General features: G+C 37.1%; 1 protein-coding gene across 7 annotated transcripts in view; it reads left to right on the top strand.

The window, feature by feature from the left end:
* The window catches only part of LRRC7 (leucine rich repeat containing 7), a 492,999-nt gene that overhangs the window by 344,908 nt on the left and 125,604 nt on the right, over positions 1-22,487 (top strand). For all 7 annotated transcript variants that reach the window (XM_070592305.1, XM_070592302.1, XM_070592303.1 and 4 more), the window contains 2 exons: positions 14,850-14,924; positions 20,521-20,665. In XM_070592305.1, coding sequence (XP_070448406.1) covers positions 14,850-14,924; positions 20,521-20,665 — 220 coding nt within the window. The remainder of the gene's footprint in view (positions 1-14,849; positions 14,925-20,520; positions 20,666-22,487) is intronic.

Here is a 22,487-nt window from a genome sequence, read left to right as displayed (position 1 = left end):
CACTGTATAAAATAAACCTCTGTTAGCAGAACTTTCATTTTCATTTTAATTTAATAAAAGCAAAAATAAGTGGTTTTGATGTGATTAATGAGCAACAAGGGAGCTACAGTGCTGACTTGGCGAATGTCCACCTCCGTGGCACGTGTAGAAGTACAAGATTTAGTAGGGAGTTAACCTGCCCAAGCATCTGCTCATAGCTCCGTGTGAAAAAGAAAAAAATAGACCAAAGTATATGTTACAAGTGGAAGTCTAGGCAACCTTTTTTTCATATTACGTTAGTAGGAATTCACATTTTTAGCAAAATCCCTTATTGACTTGCTAAATTAAATTTCCTTGTTAAACAACCGTAATAATGATAAAGCAAGACTTGAAAGAAAAGCGTTCTGTTCACACATCAAGAAAAGAGTAACTTGCTACAAAAGAGATAATAAGTTTGCAGTTAAAATATATTCCTTTGGACTGATGACATAGCCAGCATCAACTTATACACCTGTAATTAGCCCACTTGTACATTAGTTAATTCACCAATCCAGCAGTAGTTATTCGTGATCCGCTGCGCGCAAAGCACTGTCCACAAAATGCTAATGGTAAAACATCTTCCATGTGCATGATGCAAACTGAAAGATTAATTCTTACATGGAACAATTAGTATCGAGTTGCTATTCTTTCATTCATTCATTCAACAGCTCTTGGATGAATGACTGTAGCTCTATGACTTTGTTTTATTCTGTTACATCCTCCACCCTAAGGACAGTGCTTGATACATGTTAAATGGTCAATAAATATCTGTTTAATGAATACATTTCTTGATCATTCTGTCAGGCTCTTGGGATACAAAAGCAGAGTGAAAACAGAGATAGCCTCTGCCCTTGTGAAGTTTATAGTCTAGTGAGGGAAACAAATATTAATCAAGTACACTCAGAAATGTAAAATTCCAGCCATGACAAGTGTTGAGGAGCCTCTAATGGAGTTTGGTCATACAAAGGCTTTCCTGAAGGAGTCATCTTGAATTGAAATCTAAAGGATGAGTGGAAATTAACCAAGCAAAGAGAAGGAGGAAGAGCATTTTAGGCAGAAGAAGAAACAGGATATGGAGCATAATGACTGCACAGTGGCTGCAATACACATTGAGAGGGAGCCACAAAAATGAGGGTGGAAAGCCAGCTAGGTGAGGGGAAAGTATGTAAAAACAACTCTAGGGAGATCCAGAATTATAAATATTAGGCAATATTATATAGATAAGGAAAATTCTCATTTAAAGTTGATACAATACAAATTGGTGTGAGTTACAAACTCAAACTTCATTGCTAATTTGTAATATAAGAGAAAAATTTGTCTGATAAAACATACCAAATTTTTTCCAGGGACAAGCAAAACAATTGAGCATGTAATTTCAAATTACATAACCTTGATCCTTGTAGATTGCACCAATAAATATTATAATTTTACTAAATTACATAGCAATTAACCCTCAAATGGGGGTTAATAAAAGAACCAACACTACCAAAAGAATAATTTGGGTGCACTGATGTAGAACTATATTGACAGATTAATAAACCCTGGCAAACAGCTCATTCAACTGTTGTGTAAAACTAATAAAAATATATATAATTTATTGGTGTAGTTTACATGGTGGAATTTGTACAGAGAAAGATAATGCTGAGAATTTTAATGAGCTTTGAAGCAAACGTGAAAACGATGAAACTGTAAAATCTGACCAAAGAAACAATTGATTTTATTCTTTTACTAGTTGTTATAAAGCGTTTGGTCGGGTAGACTAGTATTTCCTCAATTCATTCTGTTTTCTCTTTGGCCTTGGGTGTGACTGTCATCTTTGTCACAGTATTTCGCTCTGGTTCACATCACTCTCTCCGTTGACCTGTCTCTAGATTTCGTCTGAGATCACGTTGTAACGCTCAAGTTTTCCCTCCCTGCCAGCACCTGCACCTGTGGCTCGTGGCACAGGGCTGGACAGGAAGGTGGTGCTTAATAAGTTCTTGTTAAGTTTTCAGAAGTGACCAGTTAGAATATGGACAAATAAATATTATGTTTTAATACTAATAATGAGGAGTATTATAAGTTGTTAGGTTTTGTTTATTATTATTATTATTCAGATAATCAGTATTAGAGTAACCAGGTTTAGAGATGGACGTTGTAGAATGCTATAAATTTTCCCCACCAGTTTATATTGTTTATGTGGGCTATGGTAAAAAAAATATAATAAATATCCAACATTACTTACAGCCTTTGTGTTCTGATCTGATCCTTAATTGAGAATAAATGCATAATTGAGTAAATATTGTAAAAGTAGAAGATATATTCAGCAGTAATAAATAAAACAATAATATATTATTTAATAATAATATATTATATAATATATTATTTAATAATAATATATTATATAATATATTATGAAATAATACAATAAAATATGTGAAATTAATAACTCAAATTCCACTTAAAATAACACATGGAACTCTAATAATGTTTAAAAATATTTATGTCGCTTACAATGCGGTTTAAAAGCCCGCGACGTGTATCACAGAGGTTTTATAGGTAACGTTACCACGCAGTGAAGTAAAGTAGGAGAGGTGTAAGAGTTTCCACTTCTCTAATAGGGAAATTAAAGCACAGAAAGATTGAAGCCTTCTCCTAATAACACTAATCGTTTTCTTTTTTTGTTTAAGAAATATTTATTAAGCATCTACTAACCTAGGCGGTAAGGACGCAATGCCGATGACTCAGTTTGAGCATTTCTTGACTGCTGCAAATTGAAAGCAGGATAACTTTGGAACCAAAAATGAATGAGTCTTGCCTTGCCTCAGTTCTGGCCTGCCTCCAGTGAGTTCCTCTTGCTACCAAACACATAATAAAATGGTCTTCATGTGGAAAGATTTACAATTTTTCATATAGGTCCTTGCTTTCTCTGAACTAATGTAAGACACTGACATCAAGCATGATGGTCTGCCTTATCATTTACTGACTTTCAGGCAGAAAAGATAATACCCACAGTTTGATAGTTTCATTTCTTATTTGATGCAATTCTGACTGTTTAGCAGACTGCTGATGTAATTTCTCTGTTATTTTCTGTTCAGGTTACTGGGTATTATAGAATTTAATAGAGAACAAATTATCTTATGTACCATATATTGATTACTGATTTTCAAAGAATTCGAATTCTGAATTTCATTAAAATCACTCTGAACAGAAGTACTTTGATTTTGCAGTATATCTTTATGACCTTCAAGGGTCATTCCCGGTATTTTTTGCAACAGGCACACTGCTAAGTGTTAGGGATTCAGAGATGCAAGCCCTGCTACAGGTGTTGACAATAGTGAGTGTGGAACTGACAGTTAAAAGGGATGTCAGGTTATTGGTTTGCCAGATAAACTAACTTTCACTGTGTTAAATAAGTAAAATCGAACAATGTTATCATCAAGTAGCAATACAGAGATTTTTTTCCCCCAGTATCTATAGAAAATTAAATTAATGCTGTACATAGATTTTTATGTACACCTTAGCGATTTCGTTAAAAACATTTCTCAGTGTTCTTATAAATTAACCCACATTAGGGGGTTAACTAACAGTGGTAAATAAAAAACAGTGACTCAGATGTGTTTTTTATTCAGGGAAATATCTCAACTGGAAAGATATTTATCTGATACAGAAGAAATAAGTTTTAGATACTTTCAGAGATTAGCTCATAGGAATGAGTAATTAAAGGATATGGTGTGTCTAAAAGTATATGTAAGCATTTTCAACATTTCAAGCATTAATAAGAGATAGAGAAAATAGACATAATAATGATATAGCTTACTAAAGTTATAATTTTAACTAAAGAACACCCGTTCATCACTTAAAGATTCTAGAGTAAAAAATTGCATTGGTAACTGCAGATTTTCTCTCTGCCTTGAAAATACTTAAACCATACAATTTCTTTTAATCAATTGACTGTAAGTTTTTTGTTTCTATTTTTAAAATTGTCTTTGCTTTCCTGATTTGCTATTCATTCCTTATTGGCTCACTTCAGCAGCTAAGCCTGAATTACGTAGTTGTATTTTCAAGGACAGCAGCTCTGAAACAGAGGTCATGGTGACTTTCACCAGAGCACTTTTCAGTAACACATCAGAATTGCTTGAAGGGTGAATGGGAGATAAGGAAGCAAATGCAAATAGTGGCCAGACTTTTTCTAAAATGTCCCTGTGCAGAAGAGCAAACAAATAGGAAAGTAGCTGGAAGAGTCTCCAGAGGCAAAGAAATAGTACTTACCAAAAAAATGACGAGAGAAACTAGAGCATGTTTTTATGCTGCTGGAGGTGAATTGATAGAGAGAGATTGAAGCATGTGGAAAAGGAGATAACTCCAGGCCTGCAGTGCCTGCAAAGACAAGAAGAGACGGAAGAGATGTGGTCAAGAGCTCAAGTGGACAGGAAGGGGACATGAATTTGGGAGGGCCAGAGTGGATAGTGAAAGAGAACCACAAAAGGGACCACCACAAAACATATAAACATATTGCACTAAATCCATTCTAAATGTATCCTCAACTCAAGTTCAACTAAGCCAGATCCCAAATGCGCCACATTATCCTCAAGGAAGTCTGATGGAGGGAAGCAATGTAGCAAATGGCAGCAATATTAACCAGTTGCCTTTAACATATATTCCTTCTCACCATGCCTGTGAGAGGCCTGAAGCTTAAGCTTCCTTGCCTTTAGAGCAAATCCGCTTCTGCCTGTTTGTTTGTTTCAGAGAACAACGGGGTAAGTTATGAGCTGGGAAAAGAGGAGGATGCTTCGGACATGATTGAAGAGCTGTGAAATAGTCTCAGAGAGTTGAAAGGCAACTTCCTGGGGAAAAGTCATAGGTTGCCTGGCTGTATTCGGTCCCCATTTCAGGTGTTTATCATGAATTTGAAGTGAGACCAGTCAGCTAAGTTGTGATTTTTCTCCAACAAAACTTGGTGCAGTAGTAGAAAAGACAGAAAGATGGATTCAACCTAGGTTAAGTTCAACTAAGTGAATGTGACAAAAGGAAAGAGGGCAAATTTGCCAAATGATGATTGTGAGAAACTGGTTATAATGATAGATGGTTAATCATGAACCTCAGCTTAGTAAAGAAGGAAAGATAGATGAATGAAGGTAAATTTAGCCCATCACCACTATGTCCTATCATAACTGCTGTAGAGGAGTTCTAGGGTACCACAATCAATGAACTGGAATATGGGAGGTGATGGTAAGCGAGTGGTGTATTTGCCATTGAGATTTCAGAGGTGATAACAGATAGTTGTGATGACAAAGTTTAAGTGGGATCATGGGAGTGAGTTACTGAGATGGAGTAGAAGAAAAGATTGATTATGAATGTGGATTGTTTATTTTGTTCAATTCAGATGGGATTTTTGAAGCACTAGCATGCCCAAGTTACCATGGAAGGAGCTGGAGATACAGACGAGAACAAGATTCAATCCCCTGCTTCAAGGAGCTCACAGTATAATATGCAAAGGGCTACGGTAGGGATGCAACACAGAAGGAAGGGGACCTAGTCCAGTCAGGGATCAAGGGAACAGGCTGGGAGACCAACCTGTGCAAAGGCCAGACTGCAAGGTAAAGCATGATGCCTTTGCTGAGAACAGCAAAGAGTAGAGTTTTCCTTGAGGCTTGAGTTTGAGTGAGGGTGTAGTGAAAGAAGAGGCTGAGAAGTAAGCAAGGGTCAGATGAAAGTGGTTTTGTGTGATACGGTAAAGGCTTCTGGGCCTTGTATTCTTTGGATAATGGGAAAACTTTGTTTTAAGCAAGAGTGGACATGATGAAATGGTTTACCGGATGCAGTGTAGATAGAGGGTGGAGGAAGGAAGTAGCCACAGTTTTTTGGAGAAAGAAGGCAAGAGGACCAGTTCAAATTATGAGACAAGAGTGTATGTGTTAACAGTTTTCACTCTTAAATTTAGATTCAGACAACATCATCAATGCTTGCAATCTAGGTGGAGGGCAGTACGTTAAAGTGGAAATCGTGAAACTAGAATTGCTTCCCTTGTCCAGTTGTTCACATTTTGTAGGACCCAGCCTAAGAAACATGAAATGCCAGAATGTAAGCTCCAAGAGGACTTGTTTGTTTTGTTCACTGCTGTTTCTCTAGTGCCTGGTACATAACAGACTCTTAATCAACACTAATTGAATGAAATTCTTGAATGAATTAAAGTCTGTCTGAAGCATCTGATCTCCTCCTTTGGCACCTTCGTTCTAAGGCCGCTTGCCCAAGTAGCGTCTGGACTGATGCATCTGGACTGATGTCTAAGTAGCACCCGGATCTCAATGCAGTCTAGCTCCTGAAACCTGCTGTTAACCACTCTGCTTGCTGCCATGTCCAATAATAGTAGCCACCTCATTGGATAGTTGTGAATATTCAATTAGAATAATCTATGTAAAAGTACTTTTTGAAAAATGCCTTACTGTAGTAAGCACCCAACAGAAGTTGGCTTTTGTTATTGTTATTGTTTGATTCTTATTTTTATCTTCTTAGGGGGCTATGTGTTCATTTGCTAGAAGAGTCACTATCTCCTAAAAGAAACTGGATGATTTCATTTTAGACAGATCTAATCGGGAAGAAGTCACTCCTTCCTTATGTAATACTTGCTTACATTTACCTTCCTGCAGTTTCCCTCCTTGCTTCTAGTTCTAAACGGGGAATGAATATAACAAATCCAGTTTCTCTTCATTACAACAACCCTCAAGTATTCAAAGACCAGTGTCTTTGACATCCACATCTTTTGTTCTCCAGCCCAAACAGTTTGACTCATTTTAGCCATTTCTATGATGTGATTTCCAAGTATTCTGAATAAGCTCTGGTTTGTTGAAGACATCTTTACACCTGGGCACCTAGAGGGAAACAGAATACCGTAGTCCATACGTGAGCTAATGGTTCATTATAGAACAGGACATTGACAGAAGAGATTTTGGGACAGCCCTGTGACAGTCTGAATTCTATTCCCAGAGGCCTTTATAGTACCTTCTTCGCATGGGGTAGATGCTATTTCTTGACTGTCTGAATGCACTTATAAACAAATGAGTTAATGAATACTGAGCTTACTCCTAACTTCAGTCCCCAATTTTGTTCACATGTACTTGTGCTTGTGATTTATATCTGTATGGTTGGTTTGGGGCACGTACACCACGGCTTAACACTTGTCCACATTAAACTTCATGCTGTTAGAGCTCTCCAGTCTTCCAGCATTTTCAGGTCACTTCATGTATTGTCTGTTCCTCTCAACATCATGTCGTCTGTAGATTTCTTCCTGTGTGCCATCAATATACTCCTCTGAGTCTTTAAATGGAATATATTATACTCATATTAAAATATTCATAAAAGCTTATGACTGAAAGTATTTTAATTAATTACAAATTAATCACATTTTCTCAGCAGTGCATTTTGTTATTCATTGTCATTAAGAATACCTGTTTATTTATTCATTCAATAATTTCTAAAATATTTTTCCTACGTATTACCTGATTGGAGTAATTAAATTTAAAACAAAGATTTAAAATTTTGTCAACACTTCAGTGGGATTGACATCTCAAATAAAATTGAGAAACATAAAACTCATGTAAACTGGAAACAGGCTCAGACTCTATGGAGCTAACCTTTTCATCGCCAAAGAAATTAACTGAAGAAGTTAAACTGTCTCAAGACATGTAGGACAGAACAATTGAGAGGATGACCAAGTAGGCTTGTCATCAAGAGCTGAACAATTTTAGTCATCCAATTTTGTCTATCAGAAAGAGTTTCAACCGTGTACTGTGAACTTCATAAATAAAAGATTTTCCAGTTGTAAGACCTGAAGGGCTAGTAATAAGCCAAGTGTATAGTTAAATAAAAGATTTAAAGAAAAATGGGAGAAATTTCTTAAAAGGTAGTCACACTTCCTTGGCAAATTGCAAACTCTAAATTATTATGTTATTAGACAAAGATGGTAAAAGTAAAAAGAAAGAAAAAATACTACTCTGATTTGAAAATTTAGAAAAAACGTACTAACTGGAATATCTCAATGAAATATCATAATTATGTCACTTTGGTTACATAATATAATTTTCTAAATTTGCATTGACTGTTTTACATTTATTGATTTGAGAAAACACCTTCACATGTATTTACTTGCATTTTGAAACAGATTCCATCTTACTGCCTTCCAGTTCTTCGTAGTTTATGGGAATAACAAGTTTTTGTTATTACCATATCTGCCAGTTAATCTCATCACTTGTAAGAGACTTAAAGTTTAAAGTTCTCTTTTTAAAGTTTAACATTTTTAAATTCCCTACTTTAATTTTGATAAAGTAAGATAAATTTGATAAAAATAGATGTTATGATTTTTATAGTAAACATTTCTCTTAACCTCGTTGGAAGAAAAAAATTAATAGCTGTATGAATAAATATAATCAAACTCTATTATCTAAATTAGTGTAATGAAAATAACACATATGGTCAATCAATAGAACAGCCTGGAATTGCAAATACCTGAGAGGAGTTATTGGAATTTGTTGCAGTCATGCAAAATAAATGTTCTGTTTATGTTAATACTGAGATAACCATTTCCTTAGCTCATTTCAACTAATCAAAGTAAGATCACTTCAAAAAAGATTCTAAAGTGCTTTAGGTAAGTGTAAATTTAAAGAAAAAGCACTAAAGTTTTCTCTAATTTTTTTCTGATTATTAAATGTAATACCTACGTCCTATAGGAAATTGGAAAATATAGAAAAAAGGCAAAAGAGGAAAAATTTAAATCAATCACAATCTCACAACTGAGATTTTAAAAATCAATGTTTTCTTATACTATCTTCTGACAGTTTTTCTAGCCTTTTAAAAAGTGAAAAAAATAAAAATATACTTTATAAAAATGTAAGAATACTAAAACAATATATCAAACACCTACTAACCAGAATGAATAAATGTTAACTATTTTTCATATTTGAGTTAGATCTTTTTTTTTTTTAAAGATTTTTTTATTTTTCCTTTTTCTCCCCAAAGCCCCCCGGTACATAGTTGTATATTCTTCTTTGTGGGTCCCCCTAGTTGTGGCATGTGGGATGCTGCCTCAGCGTGGTTTGATGAGCAGTGCATGTCCGCGCCCAGGATTCGAACCAACGAAACACTGGGCCGCCTGCAGCGGAGCGCGCGAACTTAACCACTCGGCCACGGGGCTGGCCCCTAGATCTTTTTTAAAAAGAAATAAGACGCTGTAGACCAAGTAGAGTCTTCTGTGTTCTCCCCCCTAGACCTATTCCAATTCCAGGACATTTACGACTTTGAATTTGGTGTGCATCTATTCCATATATGCCTATTTTTAGTGCATATATATGCACTCGTGAATATATAGCATTGTTTTTTAAATTTATGTAAATTTATTTGTGCTATATGCATTTTCTATACTTGCTATTTCATTCAATATTGTTTGTAAGATCTATCCATCTTCATACATAAAAATACAGATAATTCATTTTTATTGTCATATACCATACCAACGTATGATTCTATCACAATTTGGTTATCTATGCCCTTATGCTGTTGTTTATTTAGATCATGACCAACTTTTTGATATTATTAATTATTCTGTAATGAAGTTTTACTGCAATAAGATTTTTCTATATTTTGGATCATTTCGGTAGCATGGTTGCCTAAAAGCAGATGTGAACGTTTTCGTGACATGAGGTAGATATTTGAAAGAGTTTTCCTAAAAGACTACACTGATTTATAATCCCCAAAACAGTCCCCAAAACAGTTTATGTGAGCATCCAGCTTACAGAAGCTTCACCAGCATTGAATACACCAAGCCATTCTTGAGTTAATTCACTCATTTTTAATGGAAACAATTGATTTTGGGATGAAATTAAGTAGCATGAAAAAAAGCAATTTATGTGTTAGGTTGAGTGTAAGCCATTTAGTGTAATTCTAAGATCCACTTTTAAATCGTCTATTGCTCATGCAATACCATTGCATCATCTTCATGTTGTGGTTTTTATTTCAGCGAGGTTATGTATTGATCTGCTAAATATATTTGGTCTCTGCTATTGTTAGGAAGTTGCTGAAATTTCTTCTGTAGTACATTTTATTATAACATCCAGTAATAAAAATATTATCTTTTTTTAGAAATCCAGCATATGCTTTACTTTCTTTGTTGGACATTTGTGATCATCAGCGTTCTTCATTATTTCAGGATTTCAATTTTCAGCTGTAACACTATGTCATCTTTGGATGACCTGAGTAATAATCAGAAGACCTGAGTAACAATCCCAGTTGCCACTACACATCCCACATCAAATCATTCTCATTTTCCCCAGGAAATTATCAGATTTTTCGTCCATGAAGTAGGACTATCATTACCCAATTATGTTATTAAATGAGATATTTTGAAATAAAGTAGAAATATAGGGTAGCGTTAGTTATCCCTTTCCAAGTAATCATAGTGCCTGGGGTCCCCAGGAGAAGCCAGCGTTAGAGCTATTTTAGAGGTAACGTTGGTCAGCTTTATCTACCAATTTGCCTGACACCGCCACAGCAGCAGGTTATGCAGTGTATCAGAGGCTACCCACATCCTTAGAGACCACACCAGGCCTAACGTTCCAACAGCACCCTCCCCTGCCCACACAACAAGACCTCATACGACCCAGGATTACCGTTTGAATTTTTTCATTTCCTGGAACACTTCAGAAATCTTAAACTCCTTGCTTCTGCTCTCTCAGTCTGACTTGTTATCCTTCTAGTTTTCTCAATCCCTCACTCCTCCTATACTTCTCTCTGACCTCATAGGAATCTGAAATCTCTTGTTCTGTTTTTTCCTAGACTGTCCGTCCCCCAACTTACCTCCTCTTTTGTTAGCCTCATTTTCTGCTACCAACTTTGTTTCAAACTTAACACTCCAGTACAGCAAATTGTTTGCTATTCCTTCATACATCACACTGTTTCTCTCTACTTTGCTCTGGCTAAGATGTGCTTCCTCTCTTCTCCCCTCCACTGACCAATTCCTTGTCCACTCAGCTCCATGAGCCCCTGTCTGGCTTCCCTCTGAGGCATAGAGTTTGCCCTTCCTTATGTTCCTTTAGTGTCGTCTGCTTGCTCTTTGTATGCTTGCTCCAGATACAGACCGTGAGTTTCCTGAGGGCAGAGACCATACCATGTGTTGTGACTCTAGTGCAGTGCCTGGAAATTAGAAGATACTTAATAAGTCCTTATGGAATGAGGGGATAACTAAATTACAAAAGTGCTATGTATTCATTCATGTTGTGTTTGTTTTTCATATGGTGTCACTGTATGGCGGGGATAGTAATGTTCACCAGATATTCCATGAACTCCTCCTGCATTTCTCAGCTTTCCTTGAACTTAGGTCGAGGCCATGTGAAGAGTTCTAGACAACAAGCTCTAAGCAGAAGTGATGCATGCATTTCACTTCCAGCCTGAGATCTTTAAAGATAGCAGCTAGTTTTCTAGACTCTTCCTTCTCTGCTTTGGTTCTTCTGAAAGTCTTGACATGGTGGTAACACAAGATCGTGGGTAAGAAACCCACGCTGGACATGTGGTGGGAGTGGGAAGTAAACCTGTTGTGTGAAGCCACTGAGATTTCAGGATTGTTACCACAGCATAGTTGAATCTCTCCTAAATAGTATTCATTGTTCCAAGATTCTACATTAATCTCTGACCTATTACATACATATAAGGCTGTGTTGAACTTACCCAGTATGCAACTCTATCTCCTAAAGTCTGAGTGATGCCTAGGTTTAGGAAAAATTGCCACGTGACTCACGTTTTCCAACTGGCCTGCCTGTTGCTAGCCAGCTCTCTGCCTCAAAGTCTCTGCACATCAGAGTGTGCTTCCTACACTTGATTTAGGTTTTGCATCCTTGCCCAGCTTAATATACAGGCAGAGTAGTTCACCACCTGTTCCCTGTGACCTAAGTGATAGTGGGAATCTTTTCCTACACAGAAAAGTCCCCCACACTTACTCACACATGCCTCTGATTCCACAGCAGAATGCCGTGCTCTAACTTTAGATTTGGGTTGTTGTTGTAAGTGAAAGCTCTCCCAGGAATGGTACCACAGTCCATTGCAGTCGCAGGCCAGAGGTGTCAGAGACCATCTCCACAGTAGCCCTGGCAGTCTCTGAAGCCCTCCTGATGTGTCAAAGATGTGTGTAACTCCCCTGGTCCACAATCACCAATACTCTAGTGGTAACATTGATACAATTCCATTCTTTTTTTTTTTTAATTTTTATTTTTTTCGGATGTACATCATATTTCAAATTCTAGATACATTACATCATGTTCACCACCCGAACACTAATTATAGTGCATCCCCTCACATGTGGCCCCAGTCACCCCTTTTGCCCTCCCCCCTCCCCACTTCCCCAATGGTAACCACCAGTCCAATCTCCAATGCTATGTGGGTTTTTTTTTTTTTTGTCGTTTTTATCTTCTACTGATGAGTGAGATCATATGGTATTTGACGTTCTCCCTCTGACTTATTTCACTCAGCATAATACCCTCAAGGTCCATCCATGTTGTCACAAATGGCCGGATTTTGTCATTTCTTATGGCTGAGTAGTAGTCCATCGTGTATAAATACCACATCTTCTTTATCAATTCGTCCCTTGATGGGCACCTAGGTTGCTTCCAAGTCTTGGCTATTGTGTATAATGCCACAATGAACATAGGGGTGCAAGTATCTTTATGCCTTTGTGTTTTCAAGTCCTTTGGATAAATACTCAGCAGTGGAATAGCTGGATCATATGGTAGATCTATCCTTAATTTTCTGAGGATACTCCAAACTGCTTTCCATAGTGGCTGCACCAGTTTGCACTGCCACCAGCAGTGAACAAGGGTTCCCTTCTCTCCACACCCTCTCCAACATTTGTTGTTTCCTGTCTTGTTAATTATAGCCATTCTGACCAGAGTGAGGTGATAGCTCATTGTAGTTTTGATTTGCATTTCCCTGATAGCTAATGATGTTGAGCATCTTTTCATATGCCTGTTGGCCATCTGTATATCTTCTTTGGAGAAATCTCTGTTCAGATCTTTTGCCCATTTTCTAATTGGATTGTTGGTTTTTTTGTTGTTGAGCTGTATGAGTTCTTTGTATATTTTGGATATTAACCCCTTATCTGATATGTGGTTTGCAAATATCTTCTCTTCAATAAACGGTGTTGGGAAAACTGGACAGCCACATGCAAAAGGATGAAAGTAGACCATTCCCTTACACCATGCACAAAAATCAACTCAAAATGGATTAAAGACTTGAATGTAAGACCCGAAACCATGAGACTTCTAGAAGAAAACATAGGCAGTACGCTCTATGACATTGGTCTGAGCAGCATATTTTCAAGTCCCATGTCTGACCGGGCAAGGGAAACAAAAGAAAAAAAGAACAAATGGAACTACATCAAACTAAAAAGCTTCTGCACAGCAAAGGAAACCATCAACAAAACGAAAAGACAACCTAACAATTCCATTCTTTCACACTAGTGTTCTATAAAATTCACTAGCTTTCCTAATTAAGCCCCAAATTTTATTGAACTATGTTTTATCTTGTTTCAGTGATAGTTCTTTCAGGTGAAGGAGACAAAAAATTTGGCTTCAGATGTGGCTTAATTCCAGGATAATATGATATCATCAGGATCCATCTTTTAATTCAAAGAGGCTCTCCCCTTTTCTTCATGGCTGAAGCTCCCAAGGCTATACCCTTCCAGTTTTGAATCCGTCAGGGAAGAGCAAGAGTCTTGTGCCCGGAAGTCCCCGCCACAGATCCATTGCTTCTTATCTTCTCTGATTGAATTATGTTCCCCGTCCTTGAAACCAATCCCTCTGACAGGTGAATACAGTGCACTAATTAGCTTAGGCCTCAGTAGCTCCCCTGGTGTGCTGAAAAGGAAGCAACTTAAAGGGAAGTAGGTGGCCTTAGAGTGGGAGAGGGGGCAATTTCTGTGGAGAAATCAGGAAAAGTCATCACAAATCAACGAATGATGGTGGCAGCAAGAGCAATCTCTATCCCCTCCACGTAGTCTGCTGCCCGGGAGATAGAATCAGAGACAGCTTCTAGTTCAGGAATTAAAGTGTTTCATTGTGCACTATCTGTTACACCTGGAGCATATTCTCTCTCTCCTTTCTCTGAACTTCTCTGCACTATTCTTTTCTCACACATGCTGCCTTGTGTTTTAGTTATTTGTATGCATCTGTCTTCCCAATTAAATGATCAGCTACTTCAAGGCAGGAACTGGATTTGGTAACTGTGGATCCTGCATTGTGCCTTTCACATATTAGGCATCCCCACTATTCAACAAATAATTATTTGTTGAGTAAATGAAGGGATGAGAAGTGAGTCTTATTCATACTGTTGGCACATCATGGTAAGGTAATGCCTGTGTGTGTGTGTAGGTGTTTGTGTGTAAGGTGCTAATGCTCACACATGAGAAGAACCTACTGTGTGCCAAGTACCATGGCAAACAATGGACATGTGATGATATAGTGATTAAAAAATAAACGCTACTCTCCCCCTCAAAAGTTTATATGCTAGTGAAGAAGGCAAATACTTAAGTAGAGTGTAATAAATGCTACAAAGGATAATGGGGTGTTAAGGGGCAGTAACAGATTTTAATTTTTATTATTGTTGTTCTGATTGTTTCCACATCAATTCTAGGTTAGCTACCTCAAGGACTACAGTTTTGCTGGAGGTCTGTTAAACTTGAAATTTGTTAGAGGATTAACACTAAATTCCCAAATAAAAATTCAAGATCCAAGAAATTAAATCTTATATTTGTGATAAGAAAATACTAATTTAGTTTTCTTCTCCTCTCTCCTTTCTCCCTACGTCTCTCCCAGCCTGAAGTTCTGGATCAAATACAAAATTTAAGGGAGTTGTGGATGGATAATAATGCTTTGCAAGTGCTACCTGGGGTATGTAAGTTTTTATTATGCCATGTTGTCTGCACCTATGTTATATATTAATTGTAATCAATAATAATTAATCTTAAATCTTAAATCTCAATGTTTGCATTTAAAAGTAAAACATTTGTTAGAAGTATTCTATCACCAACTACTTCTCACTAATTTGTTTTTGAGTATTTCATGTGCTTTTTGTGAATGTGATAGGTGTATAAAATATTTGAAAGATTTTTTCGTCTTCTCTTAGGAGTATATTTTTCATCTCTTTCCACATTCACTTTTTTAAAAGCTGAAAAATTTGTATTATTCTGTTTAAAAAAGTAAATGCTGTATATAATACCAAGTCTCAGTTTTGCAAAATCAACCTCCTTCTTCTAGGTGACTAGACATTGGTTGCTGCTCGTATCCTTAGATTTGTTCCAGGAAATACGACTCTCTCTCTCAGTTCACGCAATTTCCAATAGACCCCATTTGAAATTTTGAAAATGGCAAGGACTGTAGAGTGTTAAAAACAGAAAGTTAAACTAGAGTCAAAATTTTTTCTCAACTAACAGACAATCCAGTAATATCTCCTGGGTAGTAGATTTACTAATCAACTCATTGTGACTGTTCCTGCTTTTTCCATCCAGTGAAAGAATGATTTGCCATAAAACACTGCCTCTTGCCCCTCATAACATATGCAGTCAAGTAAACACATATATGCACACAGACACACAGTGACCACAAGACTCCTGGTTGTGATGGCCAACTCCAAGCTCCTTGCACTGGGCTGAGTAGCCAGGGCAGCTGGATTTGTAATAATTCTTCAGCCACTGAGATTTAGATGTGTGTTCCCAAAGCCAATTTTATTCCTCTTTTGAATTGACATTAAGAATTTCTTAAAATGCTTGCAGAACTTACAAGAACAAAAGCTTATTCTCTTTTGAACAGGTATGAGAACCCAAAAAGAAGAAAATCTGGTAAAAGACTAGGGAGAAAATACTTTCTTCTCTTACCAAAAGAATACGTTTCTACTATCACTACAGACACAAAACAGAGAAGCATGCACATCTTCGATTTACTGATTTGTTCAAAAACCTTTTACAAATACACCTCTGTGAACCAGAAACCATGCTAATGTCAAGGTTACACAGATAATATATTCAATGATCTTGAATATATTTGAGTTTGAGGAGCTCACACATAACAGGAGAGGCAGATCTGAATTCCGCTTCACATAGTGGAGCCTAATTTTTGCCATATTCAAGGTATGTACAAATCCTGGGTCAACACAGTTGAGACATTCATCAATCCCCGTGCAGAGATTGAGGAACTGGAATGTATGTCTTGTTGGAAAAATTCATACTTGCTTCTTCAATGTATTTATTTATTCAAAAACATGTAACATTCATCATGGGCTAAGCACTATCCAGATGTTCTACAAATACTGACTTATTGAGTTCTCATAACAACCCTATGAAAAAGAGTCTATTCTTATCCTCATGTTGTAGATGAGCAAACTGAAACAGAAAGAGTCAGTAACTGGCCGAAGGTCACGCAGCCGGTCAATGGTGGAACTGTAGTTCACACCAGCTCCAGAGGCTGTTGTTCACTATGATGCTCCAACATGCTGTCACTATAGGACCAATAGAAGGTACATATGAGAATTAGGGTCATCTTACTTTTCACAACTGTTACATTCCCAAAATCCAGCCTTGAAAATTAACTCAGACCTCAAATTTCTTAGTAAGCTTATTATTTAAATGGAAAGGTGATGATGAAATCTTTTGTAAAGCAGATAATGCTGCCTGATTTATCTATTTTGAAAGTAGATTTTTCTTATATACTGCCAGCTTTAAGTAGATTTCTTCCTTTAGTTAGTACACTTGAATTTCAAATTTAGCCATACTCCTTATAGGAATACCCCACACACCTCCCTGCCATAAACAGGCATGGCTTTCTGAATGTCAGTGCTGGCAAATAGCTGTTATACAATTACCTGGAAACACATGACTTTGGAAGGCTAATCTTGAACACAGGCTTCAGCCCAGGTTTATCAGTTTCACAGAATGATTAATCCTAAATATTTAGTATCATAAGACACAGGAAAAAAAGCAAGTTCATTTTAGTATTAGTTCATGTATCATACTACATTAAGTTAATATACTTTTTGAATACTTTTGGAAGCCTGGACTACCATTTTTTTCACTGTTTTTAATAATCAGAGAAGCAAATAAGCAATGCCCCAAAATTAGTCCTCTACATAGCTCTCTGTCTTGTGACCATCACTCTAAGATCAGTCAACCAAATTATGACTAAACAATGTGTTAAATCCATGTTTATTTTTAAACCAACTCCAGTATCTTCTTTTGCTTGTGATGGCTTCTGCTGTTTTCATCTGCTGTCCTGCTCACCTGCAGACCCCTCTAGTTTGAATGGAGCAACATTCAGTATCCTCAAGGACTTGGAGACGTTGTGTCTCGAAGGCCTTTGTCACTCCAGCTACTGTTGCCTTTATGAGGTATTTGAAAGTGAGCGTTTAGAAAGACTCAAAAATAAACACCAAAGTGTCATTTTACTTCCTTAAAAGGTATTTAGAAACTTCACACCAAAATATTGAGTTGCACTGGAGCTAGCAATAAAGGAAGCTTCAAAGAGGAAAGAAATTTTCTCAAGATAAAGGAACAAAAAAAGAAATACACACAAACACATAAACACACATATCATTCTTTTCTTACTCACCAGAAGAGAAGAATGAGCTAAGGTAACATACTAGTTCCCTGGGGAGGAAGGCTATGAGTGACATATTTCTAAGCATAGGGAGAAATTCAGCCCTCTGGCCTGACTCACCCAAAGTGCTCAGTTCCTAGCCTAGCAACTACTCACCTACTCCAAGACTGTGCTCACACTCTCTGCCCACATAGGGAGCTGAGCCCGCATAGGGCTCGAGGTATGTGCTGGGTTGATTAGGGAGATAGAGGTCAGGAACTGCCAGTATAATCAGTAGGCTTTGTAGTCTGTAATCTGATAAAAGTGAGTTTGAATTTTAGCTCCACCCTTTAATAATGGGGTAACCTTGGAATGCTGCTTGTAGTAGATGCTGTCATGCATCATCCTCCTGGAATAAAGAACTTACTCTATTCCCCAGCTTCTGGGAATGCTGCTTGCAGCTCTCCACCCTCTTCAGGAATGACCTCAGCTGAAGAGAACCTCCTCACCCAGGGTCACACTCCTCTACTGGGAGACCTCCTTCCAGGGACCGATGAGTGCAGGAGTATAAAGGCCATTCACCCCTACTCAGGACAACCACAGGGCAGTCTCTACTTCAGTACTCCTTCAAGGGTCAGTCAGCTGAGGACCTTTCTTAAGACTTCATCACAGCCCAGATTCTTCTGCCCAATCCTGCTTCCTCCCCTCCCTCTTTCTTTCCGCTGGTGTTGATCCTAAGAACACTTTCTCACAAACTTCTCTTTGTCTCTGCTTCCCAGGGCACCCAACATGTGACATTACTTAATTTCTAAGCCTGAATGTTAAAATGCTGGCTCTGATTCAGTAGGTCTGCAATGGATCTGGGCTTCTACATTTCTGACAAGCTCCCAGGTGGCACCAGTGCTGCTGCTCTACAGAACACATTTTGAATAGCAAGAATAGAAAGTATTAAATCAAATAATATATATAAAGTGCTTAGCACAGTGCCAGTGTGTGCTCGTGTGTGTGTATAATACATTTATTTATTTGTTATTTGTTTGTTTATTTATACTCTGTCAAATAAGTAGCGACAATGTAGTAAAGTGTACACAAGTAGACCAGACAAACAGATGAACCACTGAACATGGATATGTGTGGCACATTTATTTGCAAAACATGCCCTAAAGAAAAGGAAAATGAAGACTTTCATCTTGCTCTAACTCCTCTAGTCCGTGTCCCAGCTAAGGGATCACTATTCACTCCTTGCCCAGGGTATGACTTGACTCCTCCCCTGTCCTCAGCAATCCAATTGTTCAGTGATGGTGCTAATCCCATCATTCCACTTCTAAACTTTTTTTGAGCCCATCCCCTCTTCATCTGCACTTCTGCTGCCTTGATACAGGTCCCTCTCATCGCCTCAGCTAAACTGCTTCCAGATCCTTCTAATGGGTCTCTCTGAGTCTGGTTATGAATCTTTCCTTCACAGTTCCCTGAAGTTACTATTTCAAAGCACAAATCTGATCGTGTCATTCTCCATCTTAAAAACCTTGAGTAGCCTTTCTTGCCTATAAGATAGAGTTCACATCTCCTCACATAACACATAAGGCCTTTTAACAGCTGGTTTCTTATAATCCTGACTTCATCACTCTATTCAGTTGCTTTGCGTTTCCCACTATTCCTCAAATACGCCATGCTTTTGCACACTTCTGTAAATATACGTTCTGGTCTCTCTTCCAGATACAGATTCTCTTTTTCTTGACAAGCAGCATCTTCCAGGCAATTTGCAGCCCTGTGCTTCTATGGCATTCCCTGCATGCTTCTTTTATTGTACATATTACAGGATATTATAATTATTTGTTTACTTGACAGTTTCCTTCACTACTGTGAGCTCCTTAAGAATAAAGGCTTTGTCCTTATCATGACAAGTCTCTCCCCATCCCTAGCTGACTTATTCATGATTGTTCTCCAATATTTAACATAAGTCCTGGTCCATAGTAGATCCTCAAAAAGAAAGATTGAATGAACAAAATATTGAAGCTTCCCAGTAGGATAAAGTCTAAATTACAATTTAAAACCCTTCTTAAGCATTTGAAATTGTAAGAATCAAGATGTCAACATGCATTGTTTATTTAATTAATTTGGTTACAACTTTGAGATTATTGTGTTTTAGCTGCTATATTGAGATATAATTCTCACACCCTAAAATTCACCCATTTAAAGTAGACAATTCAGTGGTTGTTAGAATACTCACATGGTTGTGCAGCCATCACCATGGTCTAATTTTAGAACATTTTCATTACCCTTAAAAGACACCCTGAAGCCAATAGTGGTCACTGCCATGCCCCCGCCCCCCAGCCTCTAGCAATCCTAATCTACTTTCTGTCTCTATAGGTTTACCTATTCTGGACATTTCATATAAATGGAATCATACAATATGTGGTCTTTTGTGACTGGCATCTTTCACTGCATGTGTTTTCAAGGTTTATCTGTTTTGTAGCATGTATCAGTACTTTATTTATTTTTATTGCCAAATAGTATTCCATCATTTTCCATCATATAAATATTTTTTTATCCATTCATCAACTGATGGACATTTGGTTTATTTCCACTTTTTGGCTGTTGTGAATAATGCTGCTTTGAACATTGGTATTTTGTGTGGACATGTGCTTTCTTCTTGAGTATAGATCTGGGGATTGCTGGGTCACGTGGCAACTCTACGTTTAACATTTTGAGGAACTGCCAACCTGTTTTTAAAATGGCTGCACAATTTTACATTCTTACTGGCAATGTATGAGGGTTATAATTTCTCCGCATTCTTGCCAACACTTATTATTGTTGTCATTGCCTTTAAAATTAATTTTACAGTGTTGTGGTTTTTACAACTTTAAAATGTCTTGTGAAAGTTTCTCAACTAACCCTGAGTTTATGCAATGTCATCAAGAATATAGGGAAGTTAAAGATGTTGATATACCTGGATATGTCAAAAAACAGAATAGAAACGGTTGACATGGATATTTCTGGATGTGAAGCCCTGGAGGACCTCTTGCTGTCATCCAATATGTTGCAGCAGTTGCCTGACTCTATAGGTGAGAATATAATGTTTTGTCATGAATGTTTATGGCAAATGTGCCACTTTCTTTTTTGGTGTATAGTTTGTCTATAGACATAGGGAATATATGGTCAGCCTGATATTAGTAAATTAGCAAGTTCATCATTCAAGAAGATAAAATAGTGTTTTACAAATACCTTAAAATGAAATTGTAACTCATCAAATTCAAGAAGCATCTCCTATTAAGATGATCCTCCTCAGTTGGTATATTTTCACATTTTCCAGATCTCCTAAGTTGTAAAATGTTACTGTAAGGAGTATATATCTTAGCTTTAAAGTAATTCGATAGCCATATATGTCTCCTTTTATCACTATAGAATTACAGTAGCTTCTGTCCTCAGTGTTGCTATATTCTACTTTTAATATTGTTGTAACATTGCTATAATCTAGGAATAACGTGAAGATGTATAATAAATATAAAATATCTTCATAGTTCTCTTTTTTAAAAAAAAACATTGTCTTTAATATGCTTTTTAAGATTCATGAGGGGAGGTAATTTGAGTGTATATTGAGCACTCAATCTATTTTTGTTACAAATTTTTATATGAGTAAAACAATGAAAGAATCTAAGTTTAATAATGAGTAAACCTTTTTGGACAGATATCTTGCTATTATTATTTATGAGAAGACTCGGCTAGGAGGATAATCATCAAATTGCTTACCTTTGGGATGTGGTTTTTAACACTCTTTGAATTAGATGTGTCATATGTTCTGGAACTTATTAGTGCTTCTGAAAATTAAGTCACAACCTAGGTAGCCTGACTGAAGGGGACCTAAAAGACATGGCCATTTCCCAAATTTTTCTTCAACATTTTATTGTTTCTCTTTTCACCATTCTTGCAGGCTAATAGGGAATACTAGTTTTGACAAAACAGACTAGCTTTTCTTTCTTTCTGGATCTTATGACTTTTTGATTTATAGAATTGCACATGTTATAACAGTATTTCCTCAACTTTCTCCAGCATAAGACTTATCTGAGAACTTTATTAAACACTTCTACATTTCCAGCCTCTTTCTCTGAAAATTCTGATTCAGAAAGTTTATAGTTAGGCCTTCTGATCTATATGTTTGTTAAACATCCTAGATGAAACTTATGATCAGATAAGTTTAGGAAATACTGTTTTATGTTGTAGAAGGTATGGAAGTGTAACGGTTAGAAAGAGCATCCTGGGGGCTGGCCCCATTTCCTAGTGATTAAGTTCAGTGTGCTCCACTTCAGCAGCCCAGGTTCACAGGTTTAGATCCCAGGTGCACCACTCAGCTGCCATGCTGTGGTGGGAACCCACGTATAAAGTGGAGGAGGATTGGCACAGATGTCACCTCAGGGCTAATCTTCCTCAAGGAAAAAAAGAGGAAAATTGGCAACAGATGTTAGCTCAGAGCTAATCTTCCTCAGCCAAAAAAGAAAAAAGAGCGTCCTTTGGTCAGAAATGGTCATTTGGTCAAGATAACCATCTGGTCAAGATACATACCTTACACTCCTACTCAATCACCACTCCATACCTCTTCAAAGACATAATGAGATAGAGAAAAACTTATATTTGAAGAATATATTTTTGTTCATTACTGCCTCCTCAGCACCAAGAACTATTCCTGGTATATGGTAAGTGCTGCTTAAAAATTTAGTAAATAAAATAATTTATCTATGCTTAAGAAGAATGAACATTGACCTGAACCTGAGATCGAATGGAAATACAGCAATAACCCCAAGCCTGATGGACTCCAGACCACAAATAGCAGTGGCAGTCATAAGTTCAGTTCCTGCAGTGGAAAGAAAAAAATAACACCTTACATGTAAC

The sequence above is a fragment of the Equus przewalskii genome, chromosome 24, assembly GCF_037783145.1.
Source record: "Equus przewalskii isolate Varuska chromosome 24, EquPr2, whole genome shotgun sequence".
Classification (NCBI taxonomy): domain Eukaryota; kingdom Metazoa; phylum Chordata; class Mammalia; order Perissodactyla; family Equidae; genus Equus; species Equus przewalskii.
The sequence above is the reverse complement of the archived record's forward strand: the minus strand, read 5'-3'. Positions and strand labels throughout refer to the sequence as shown.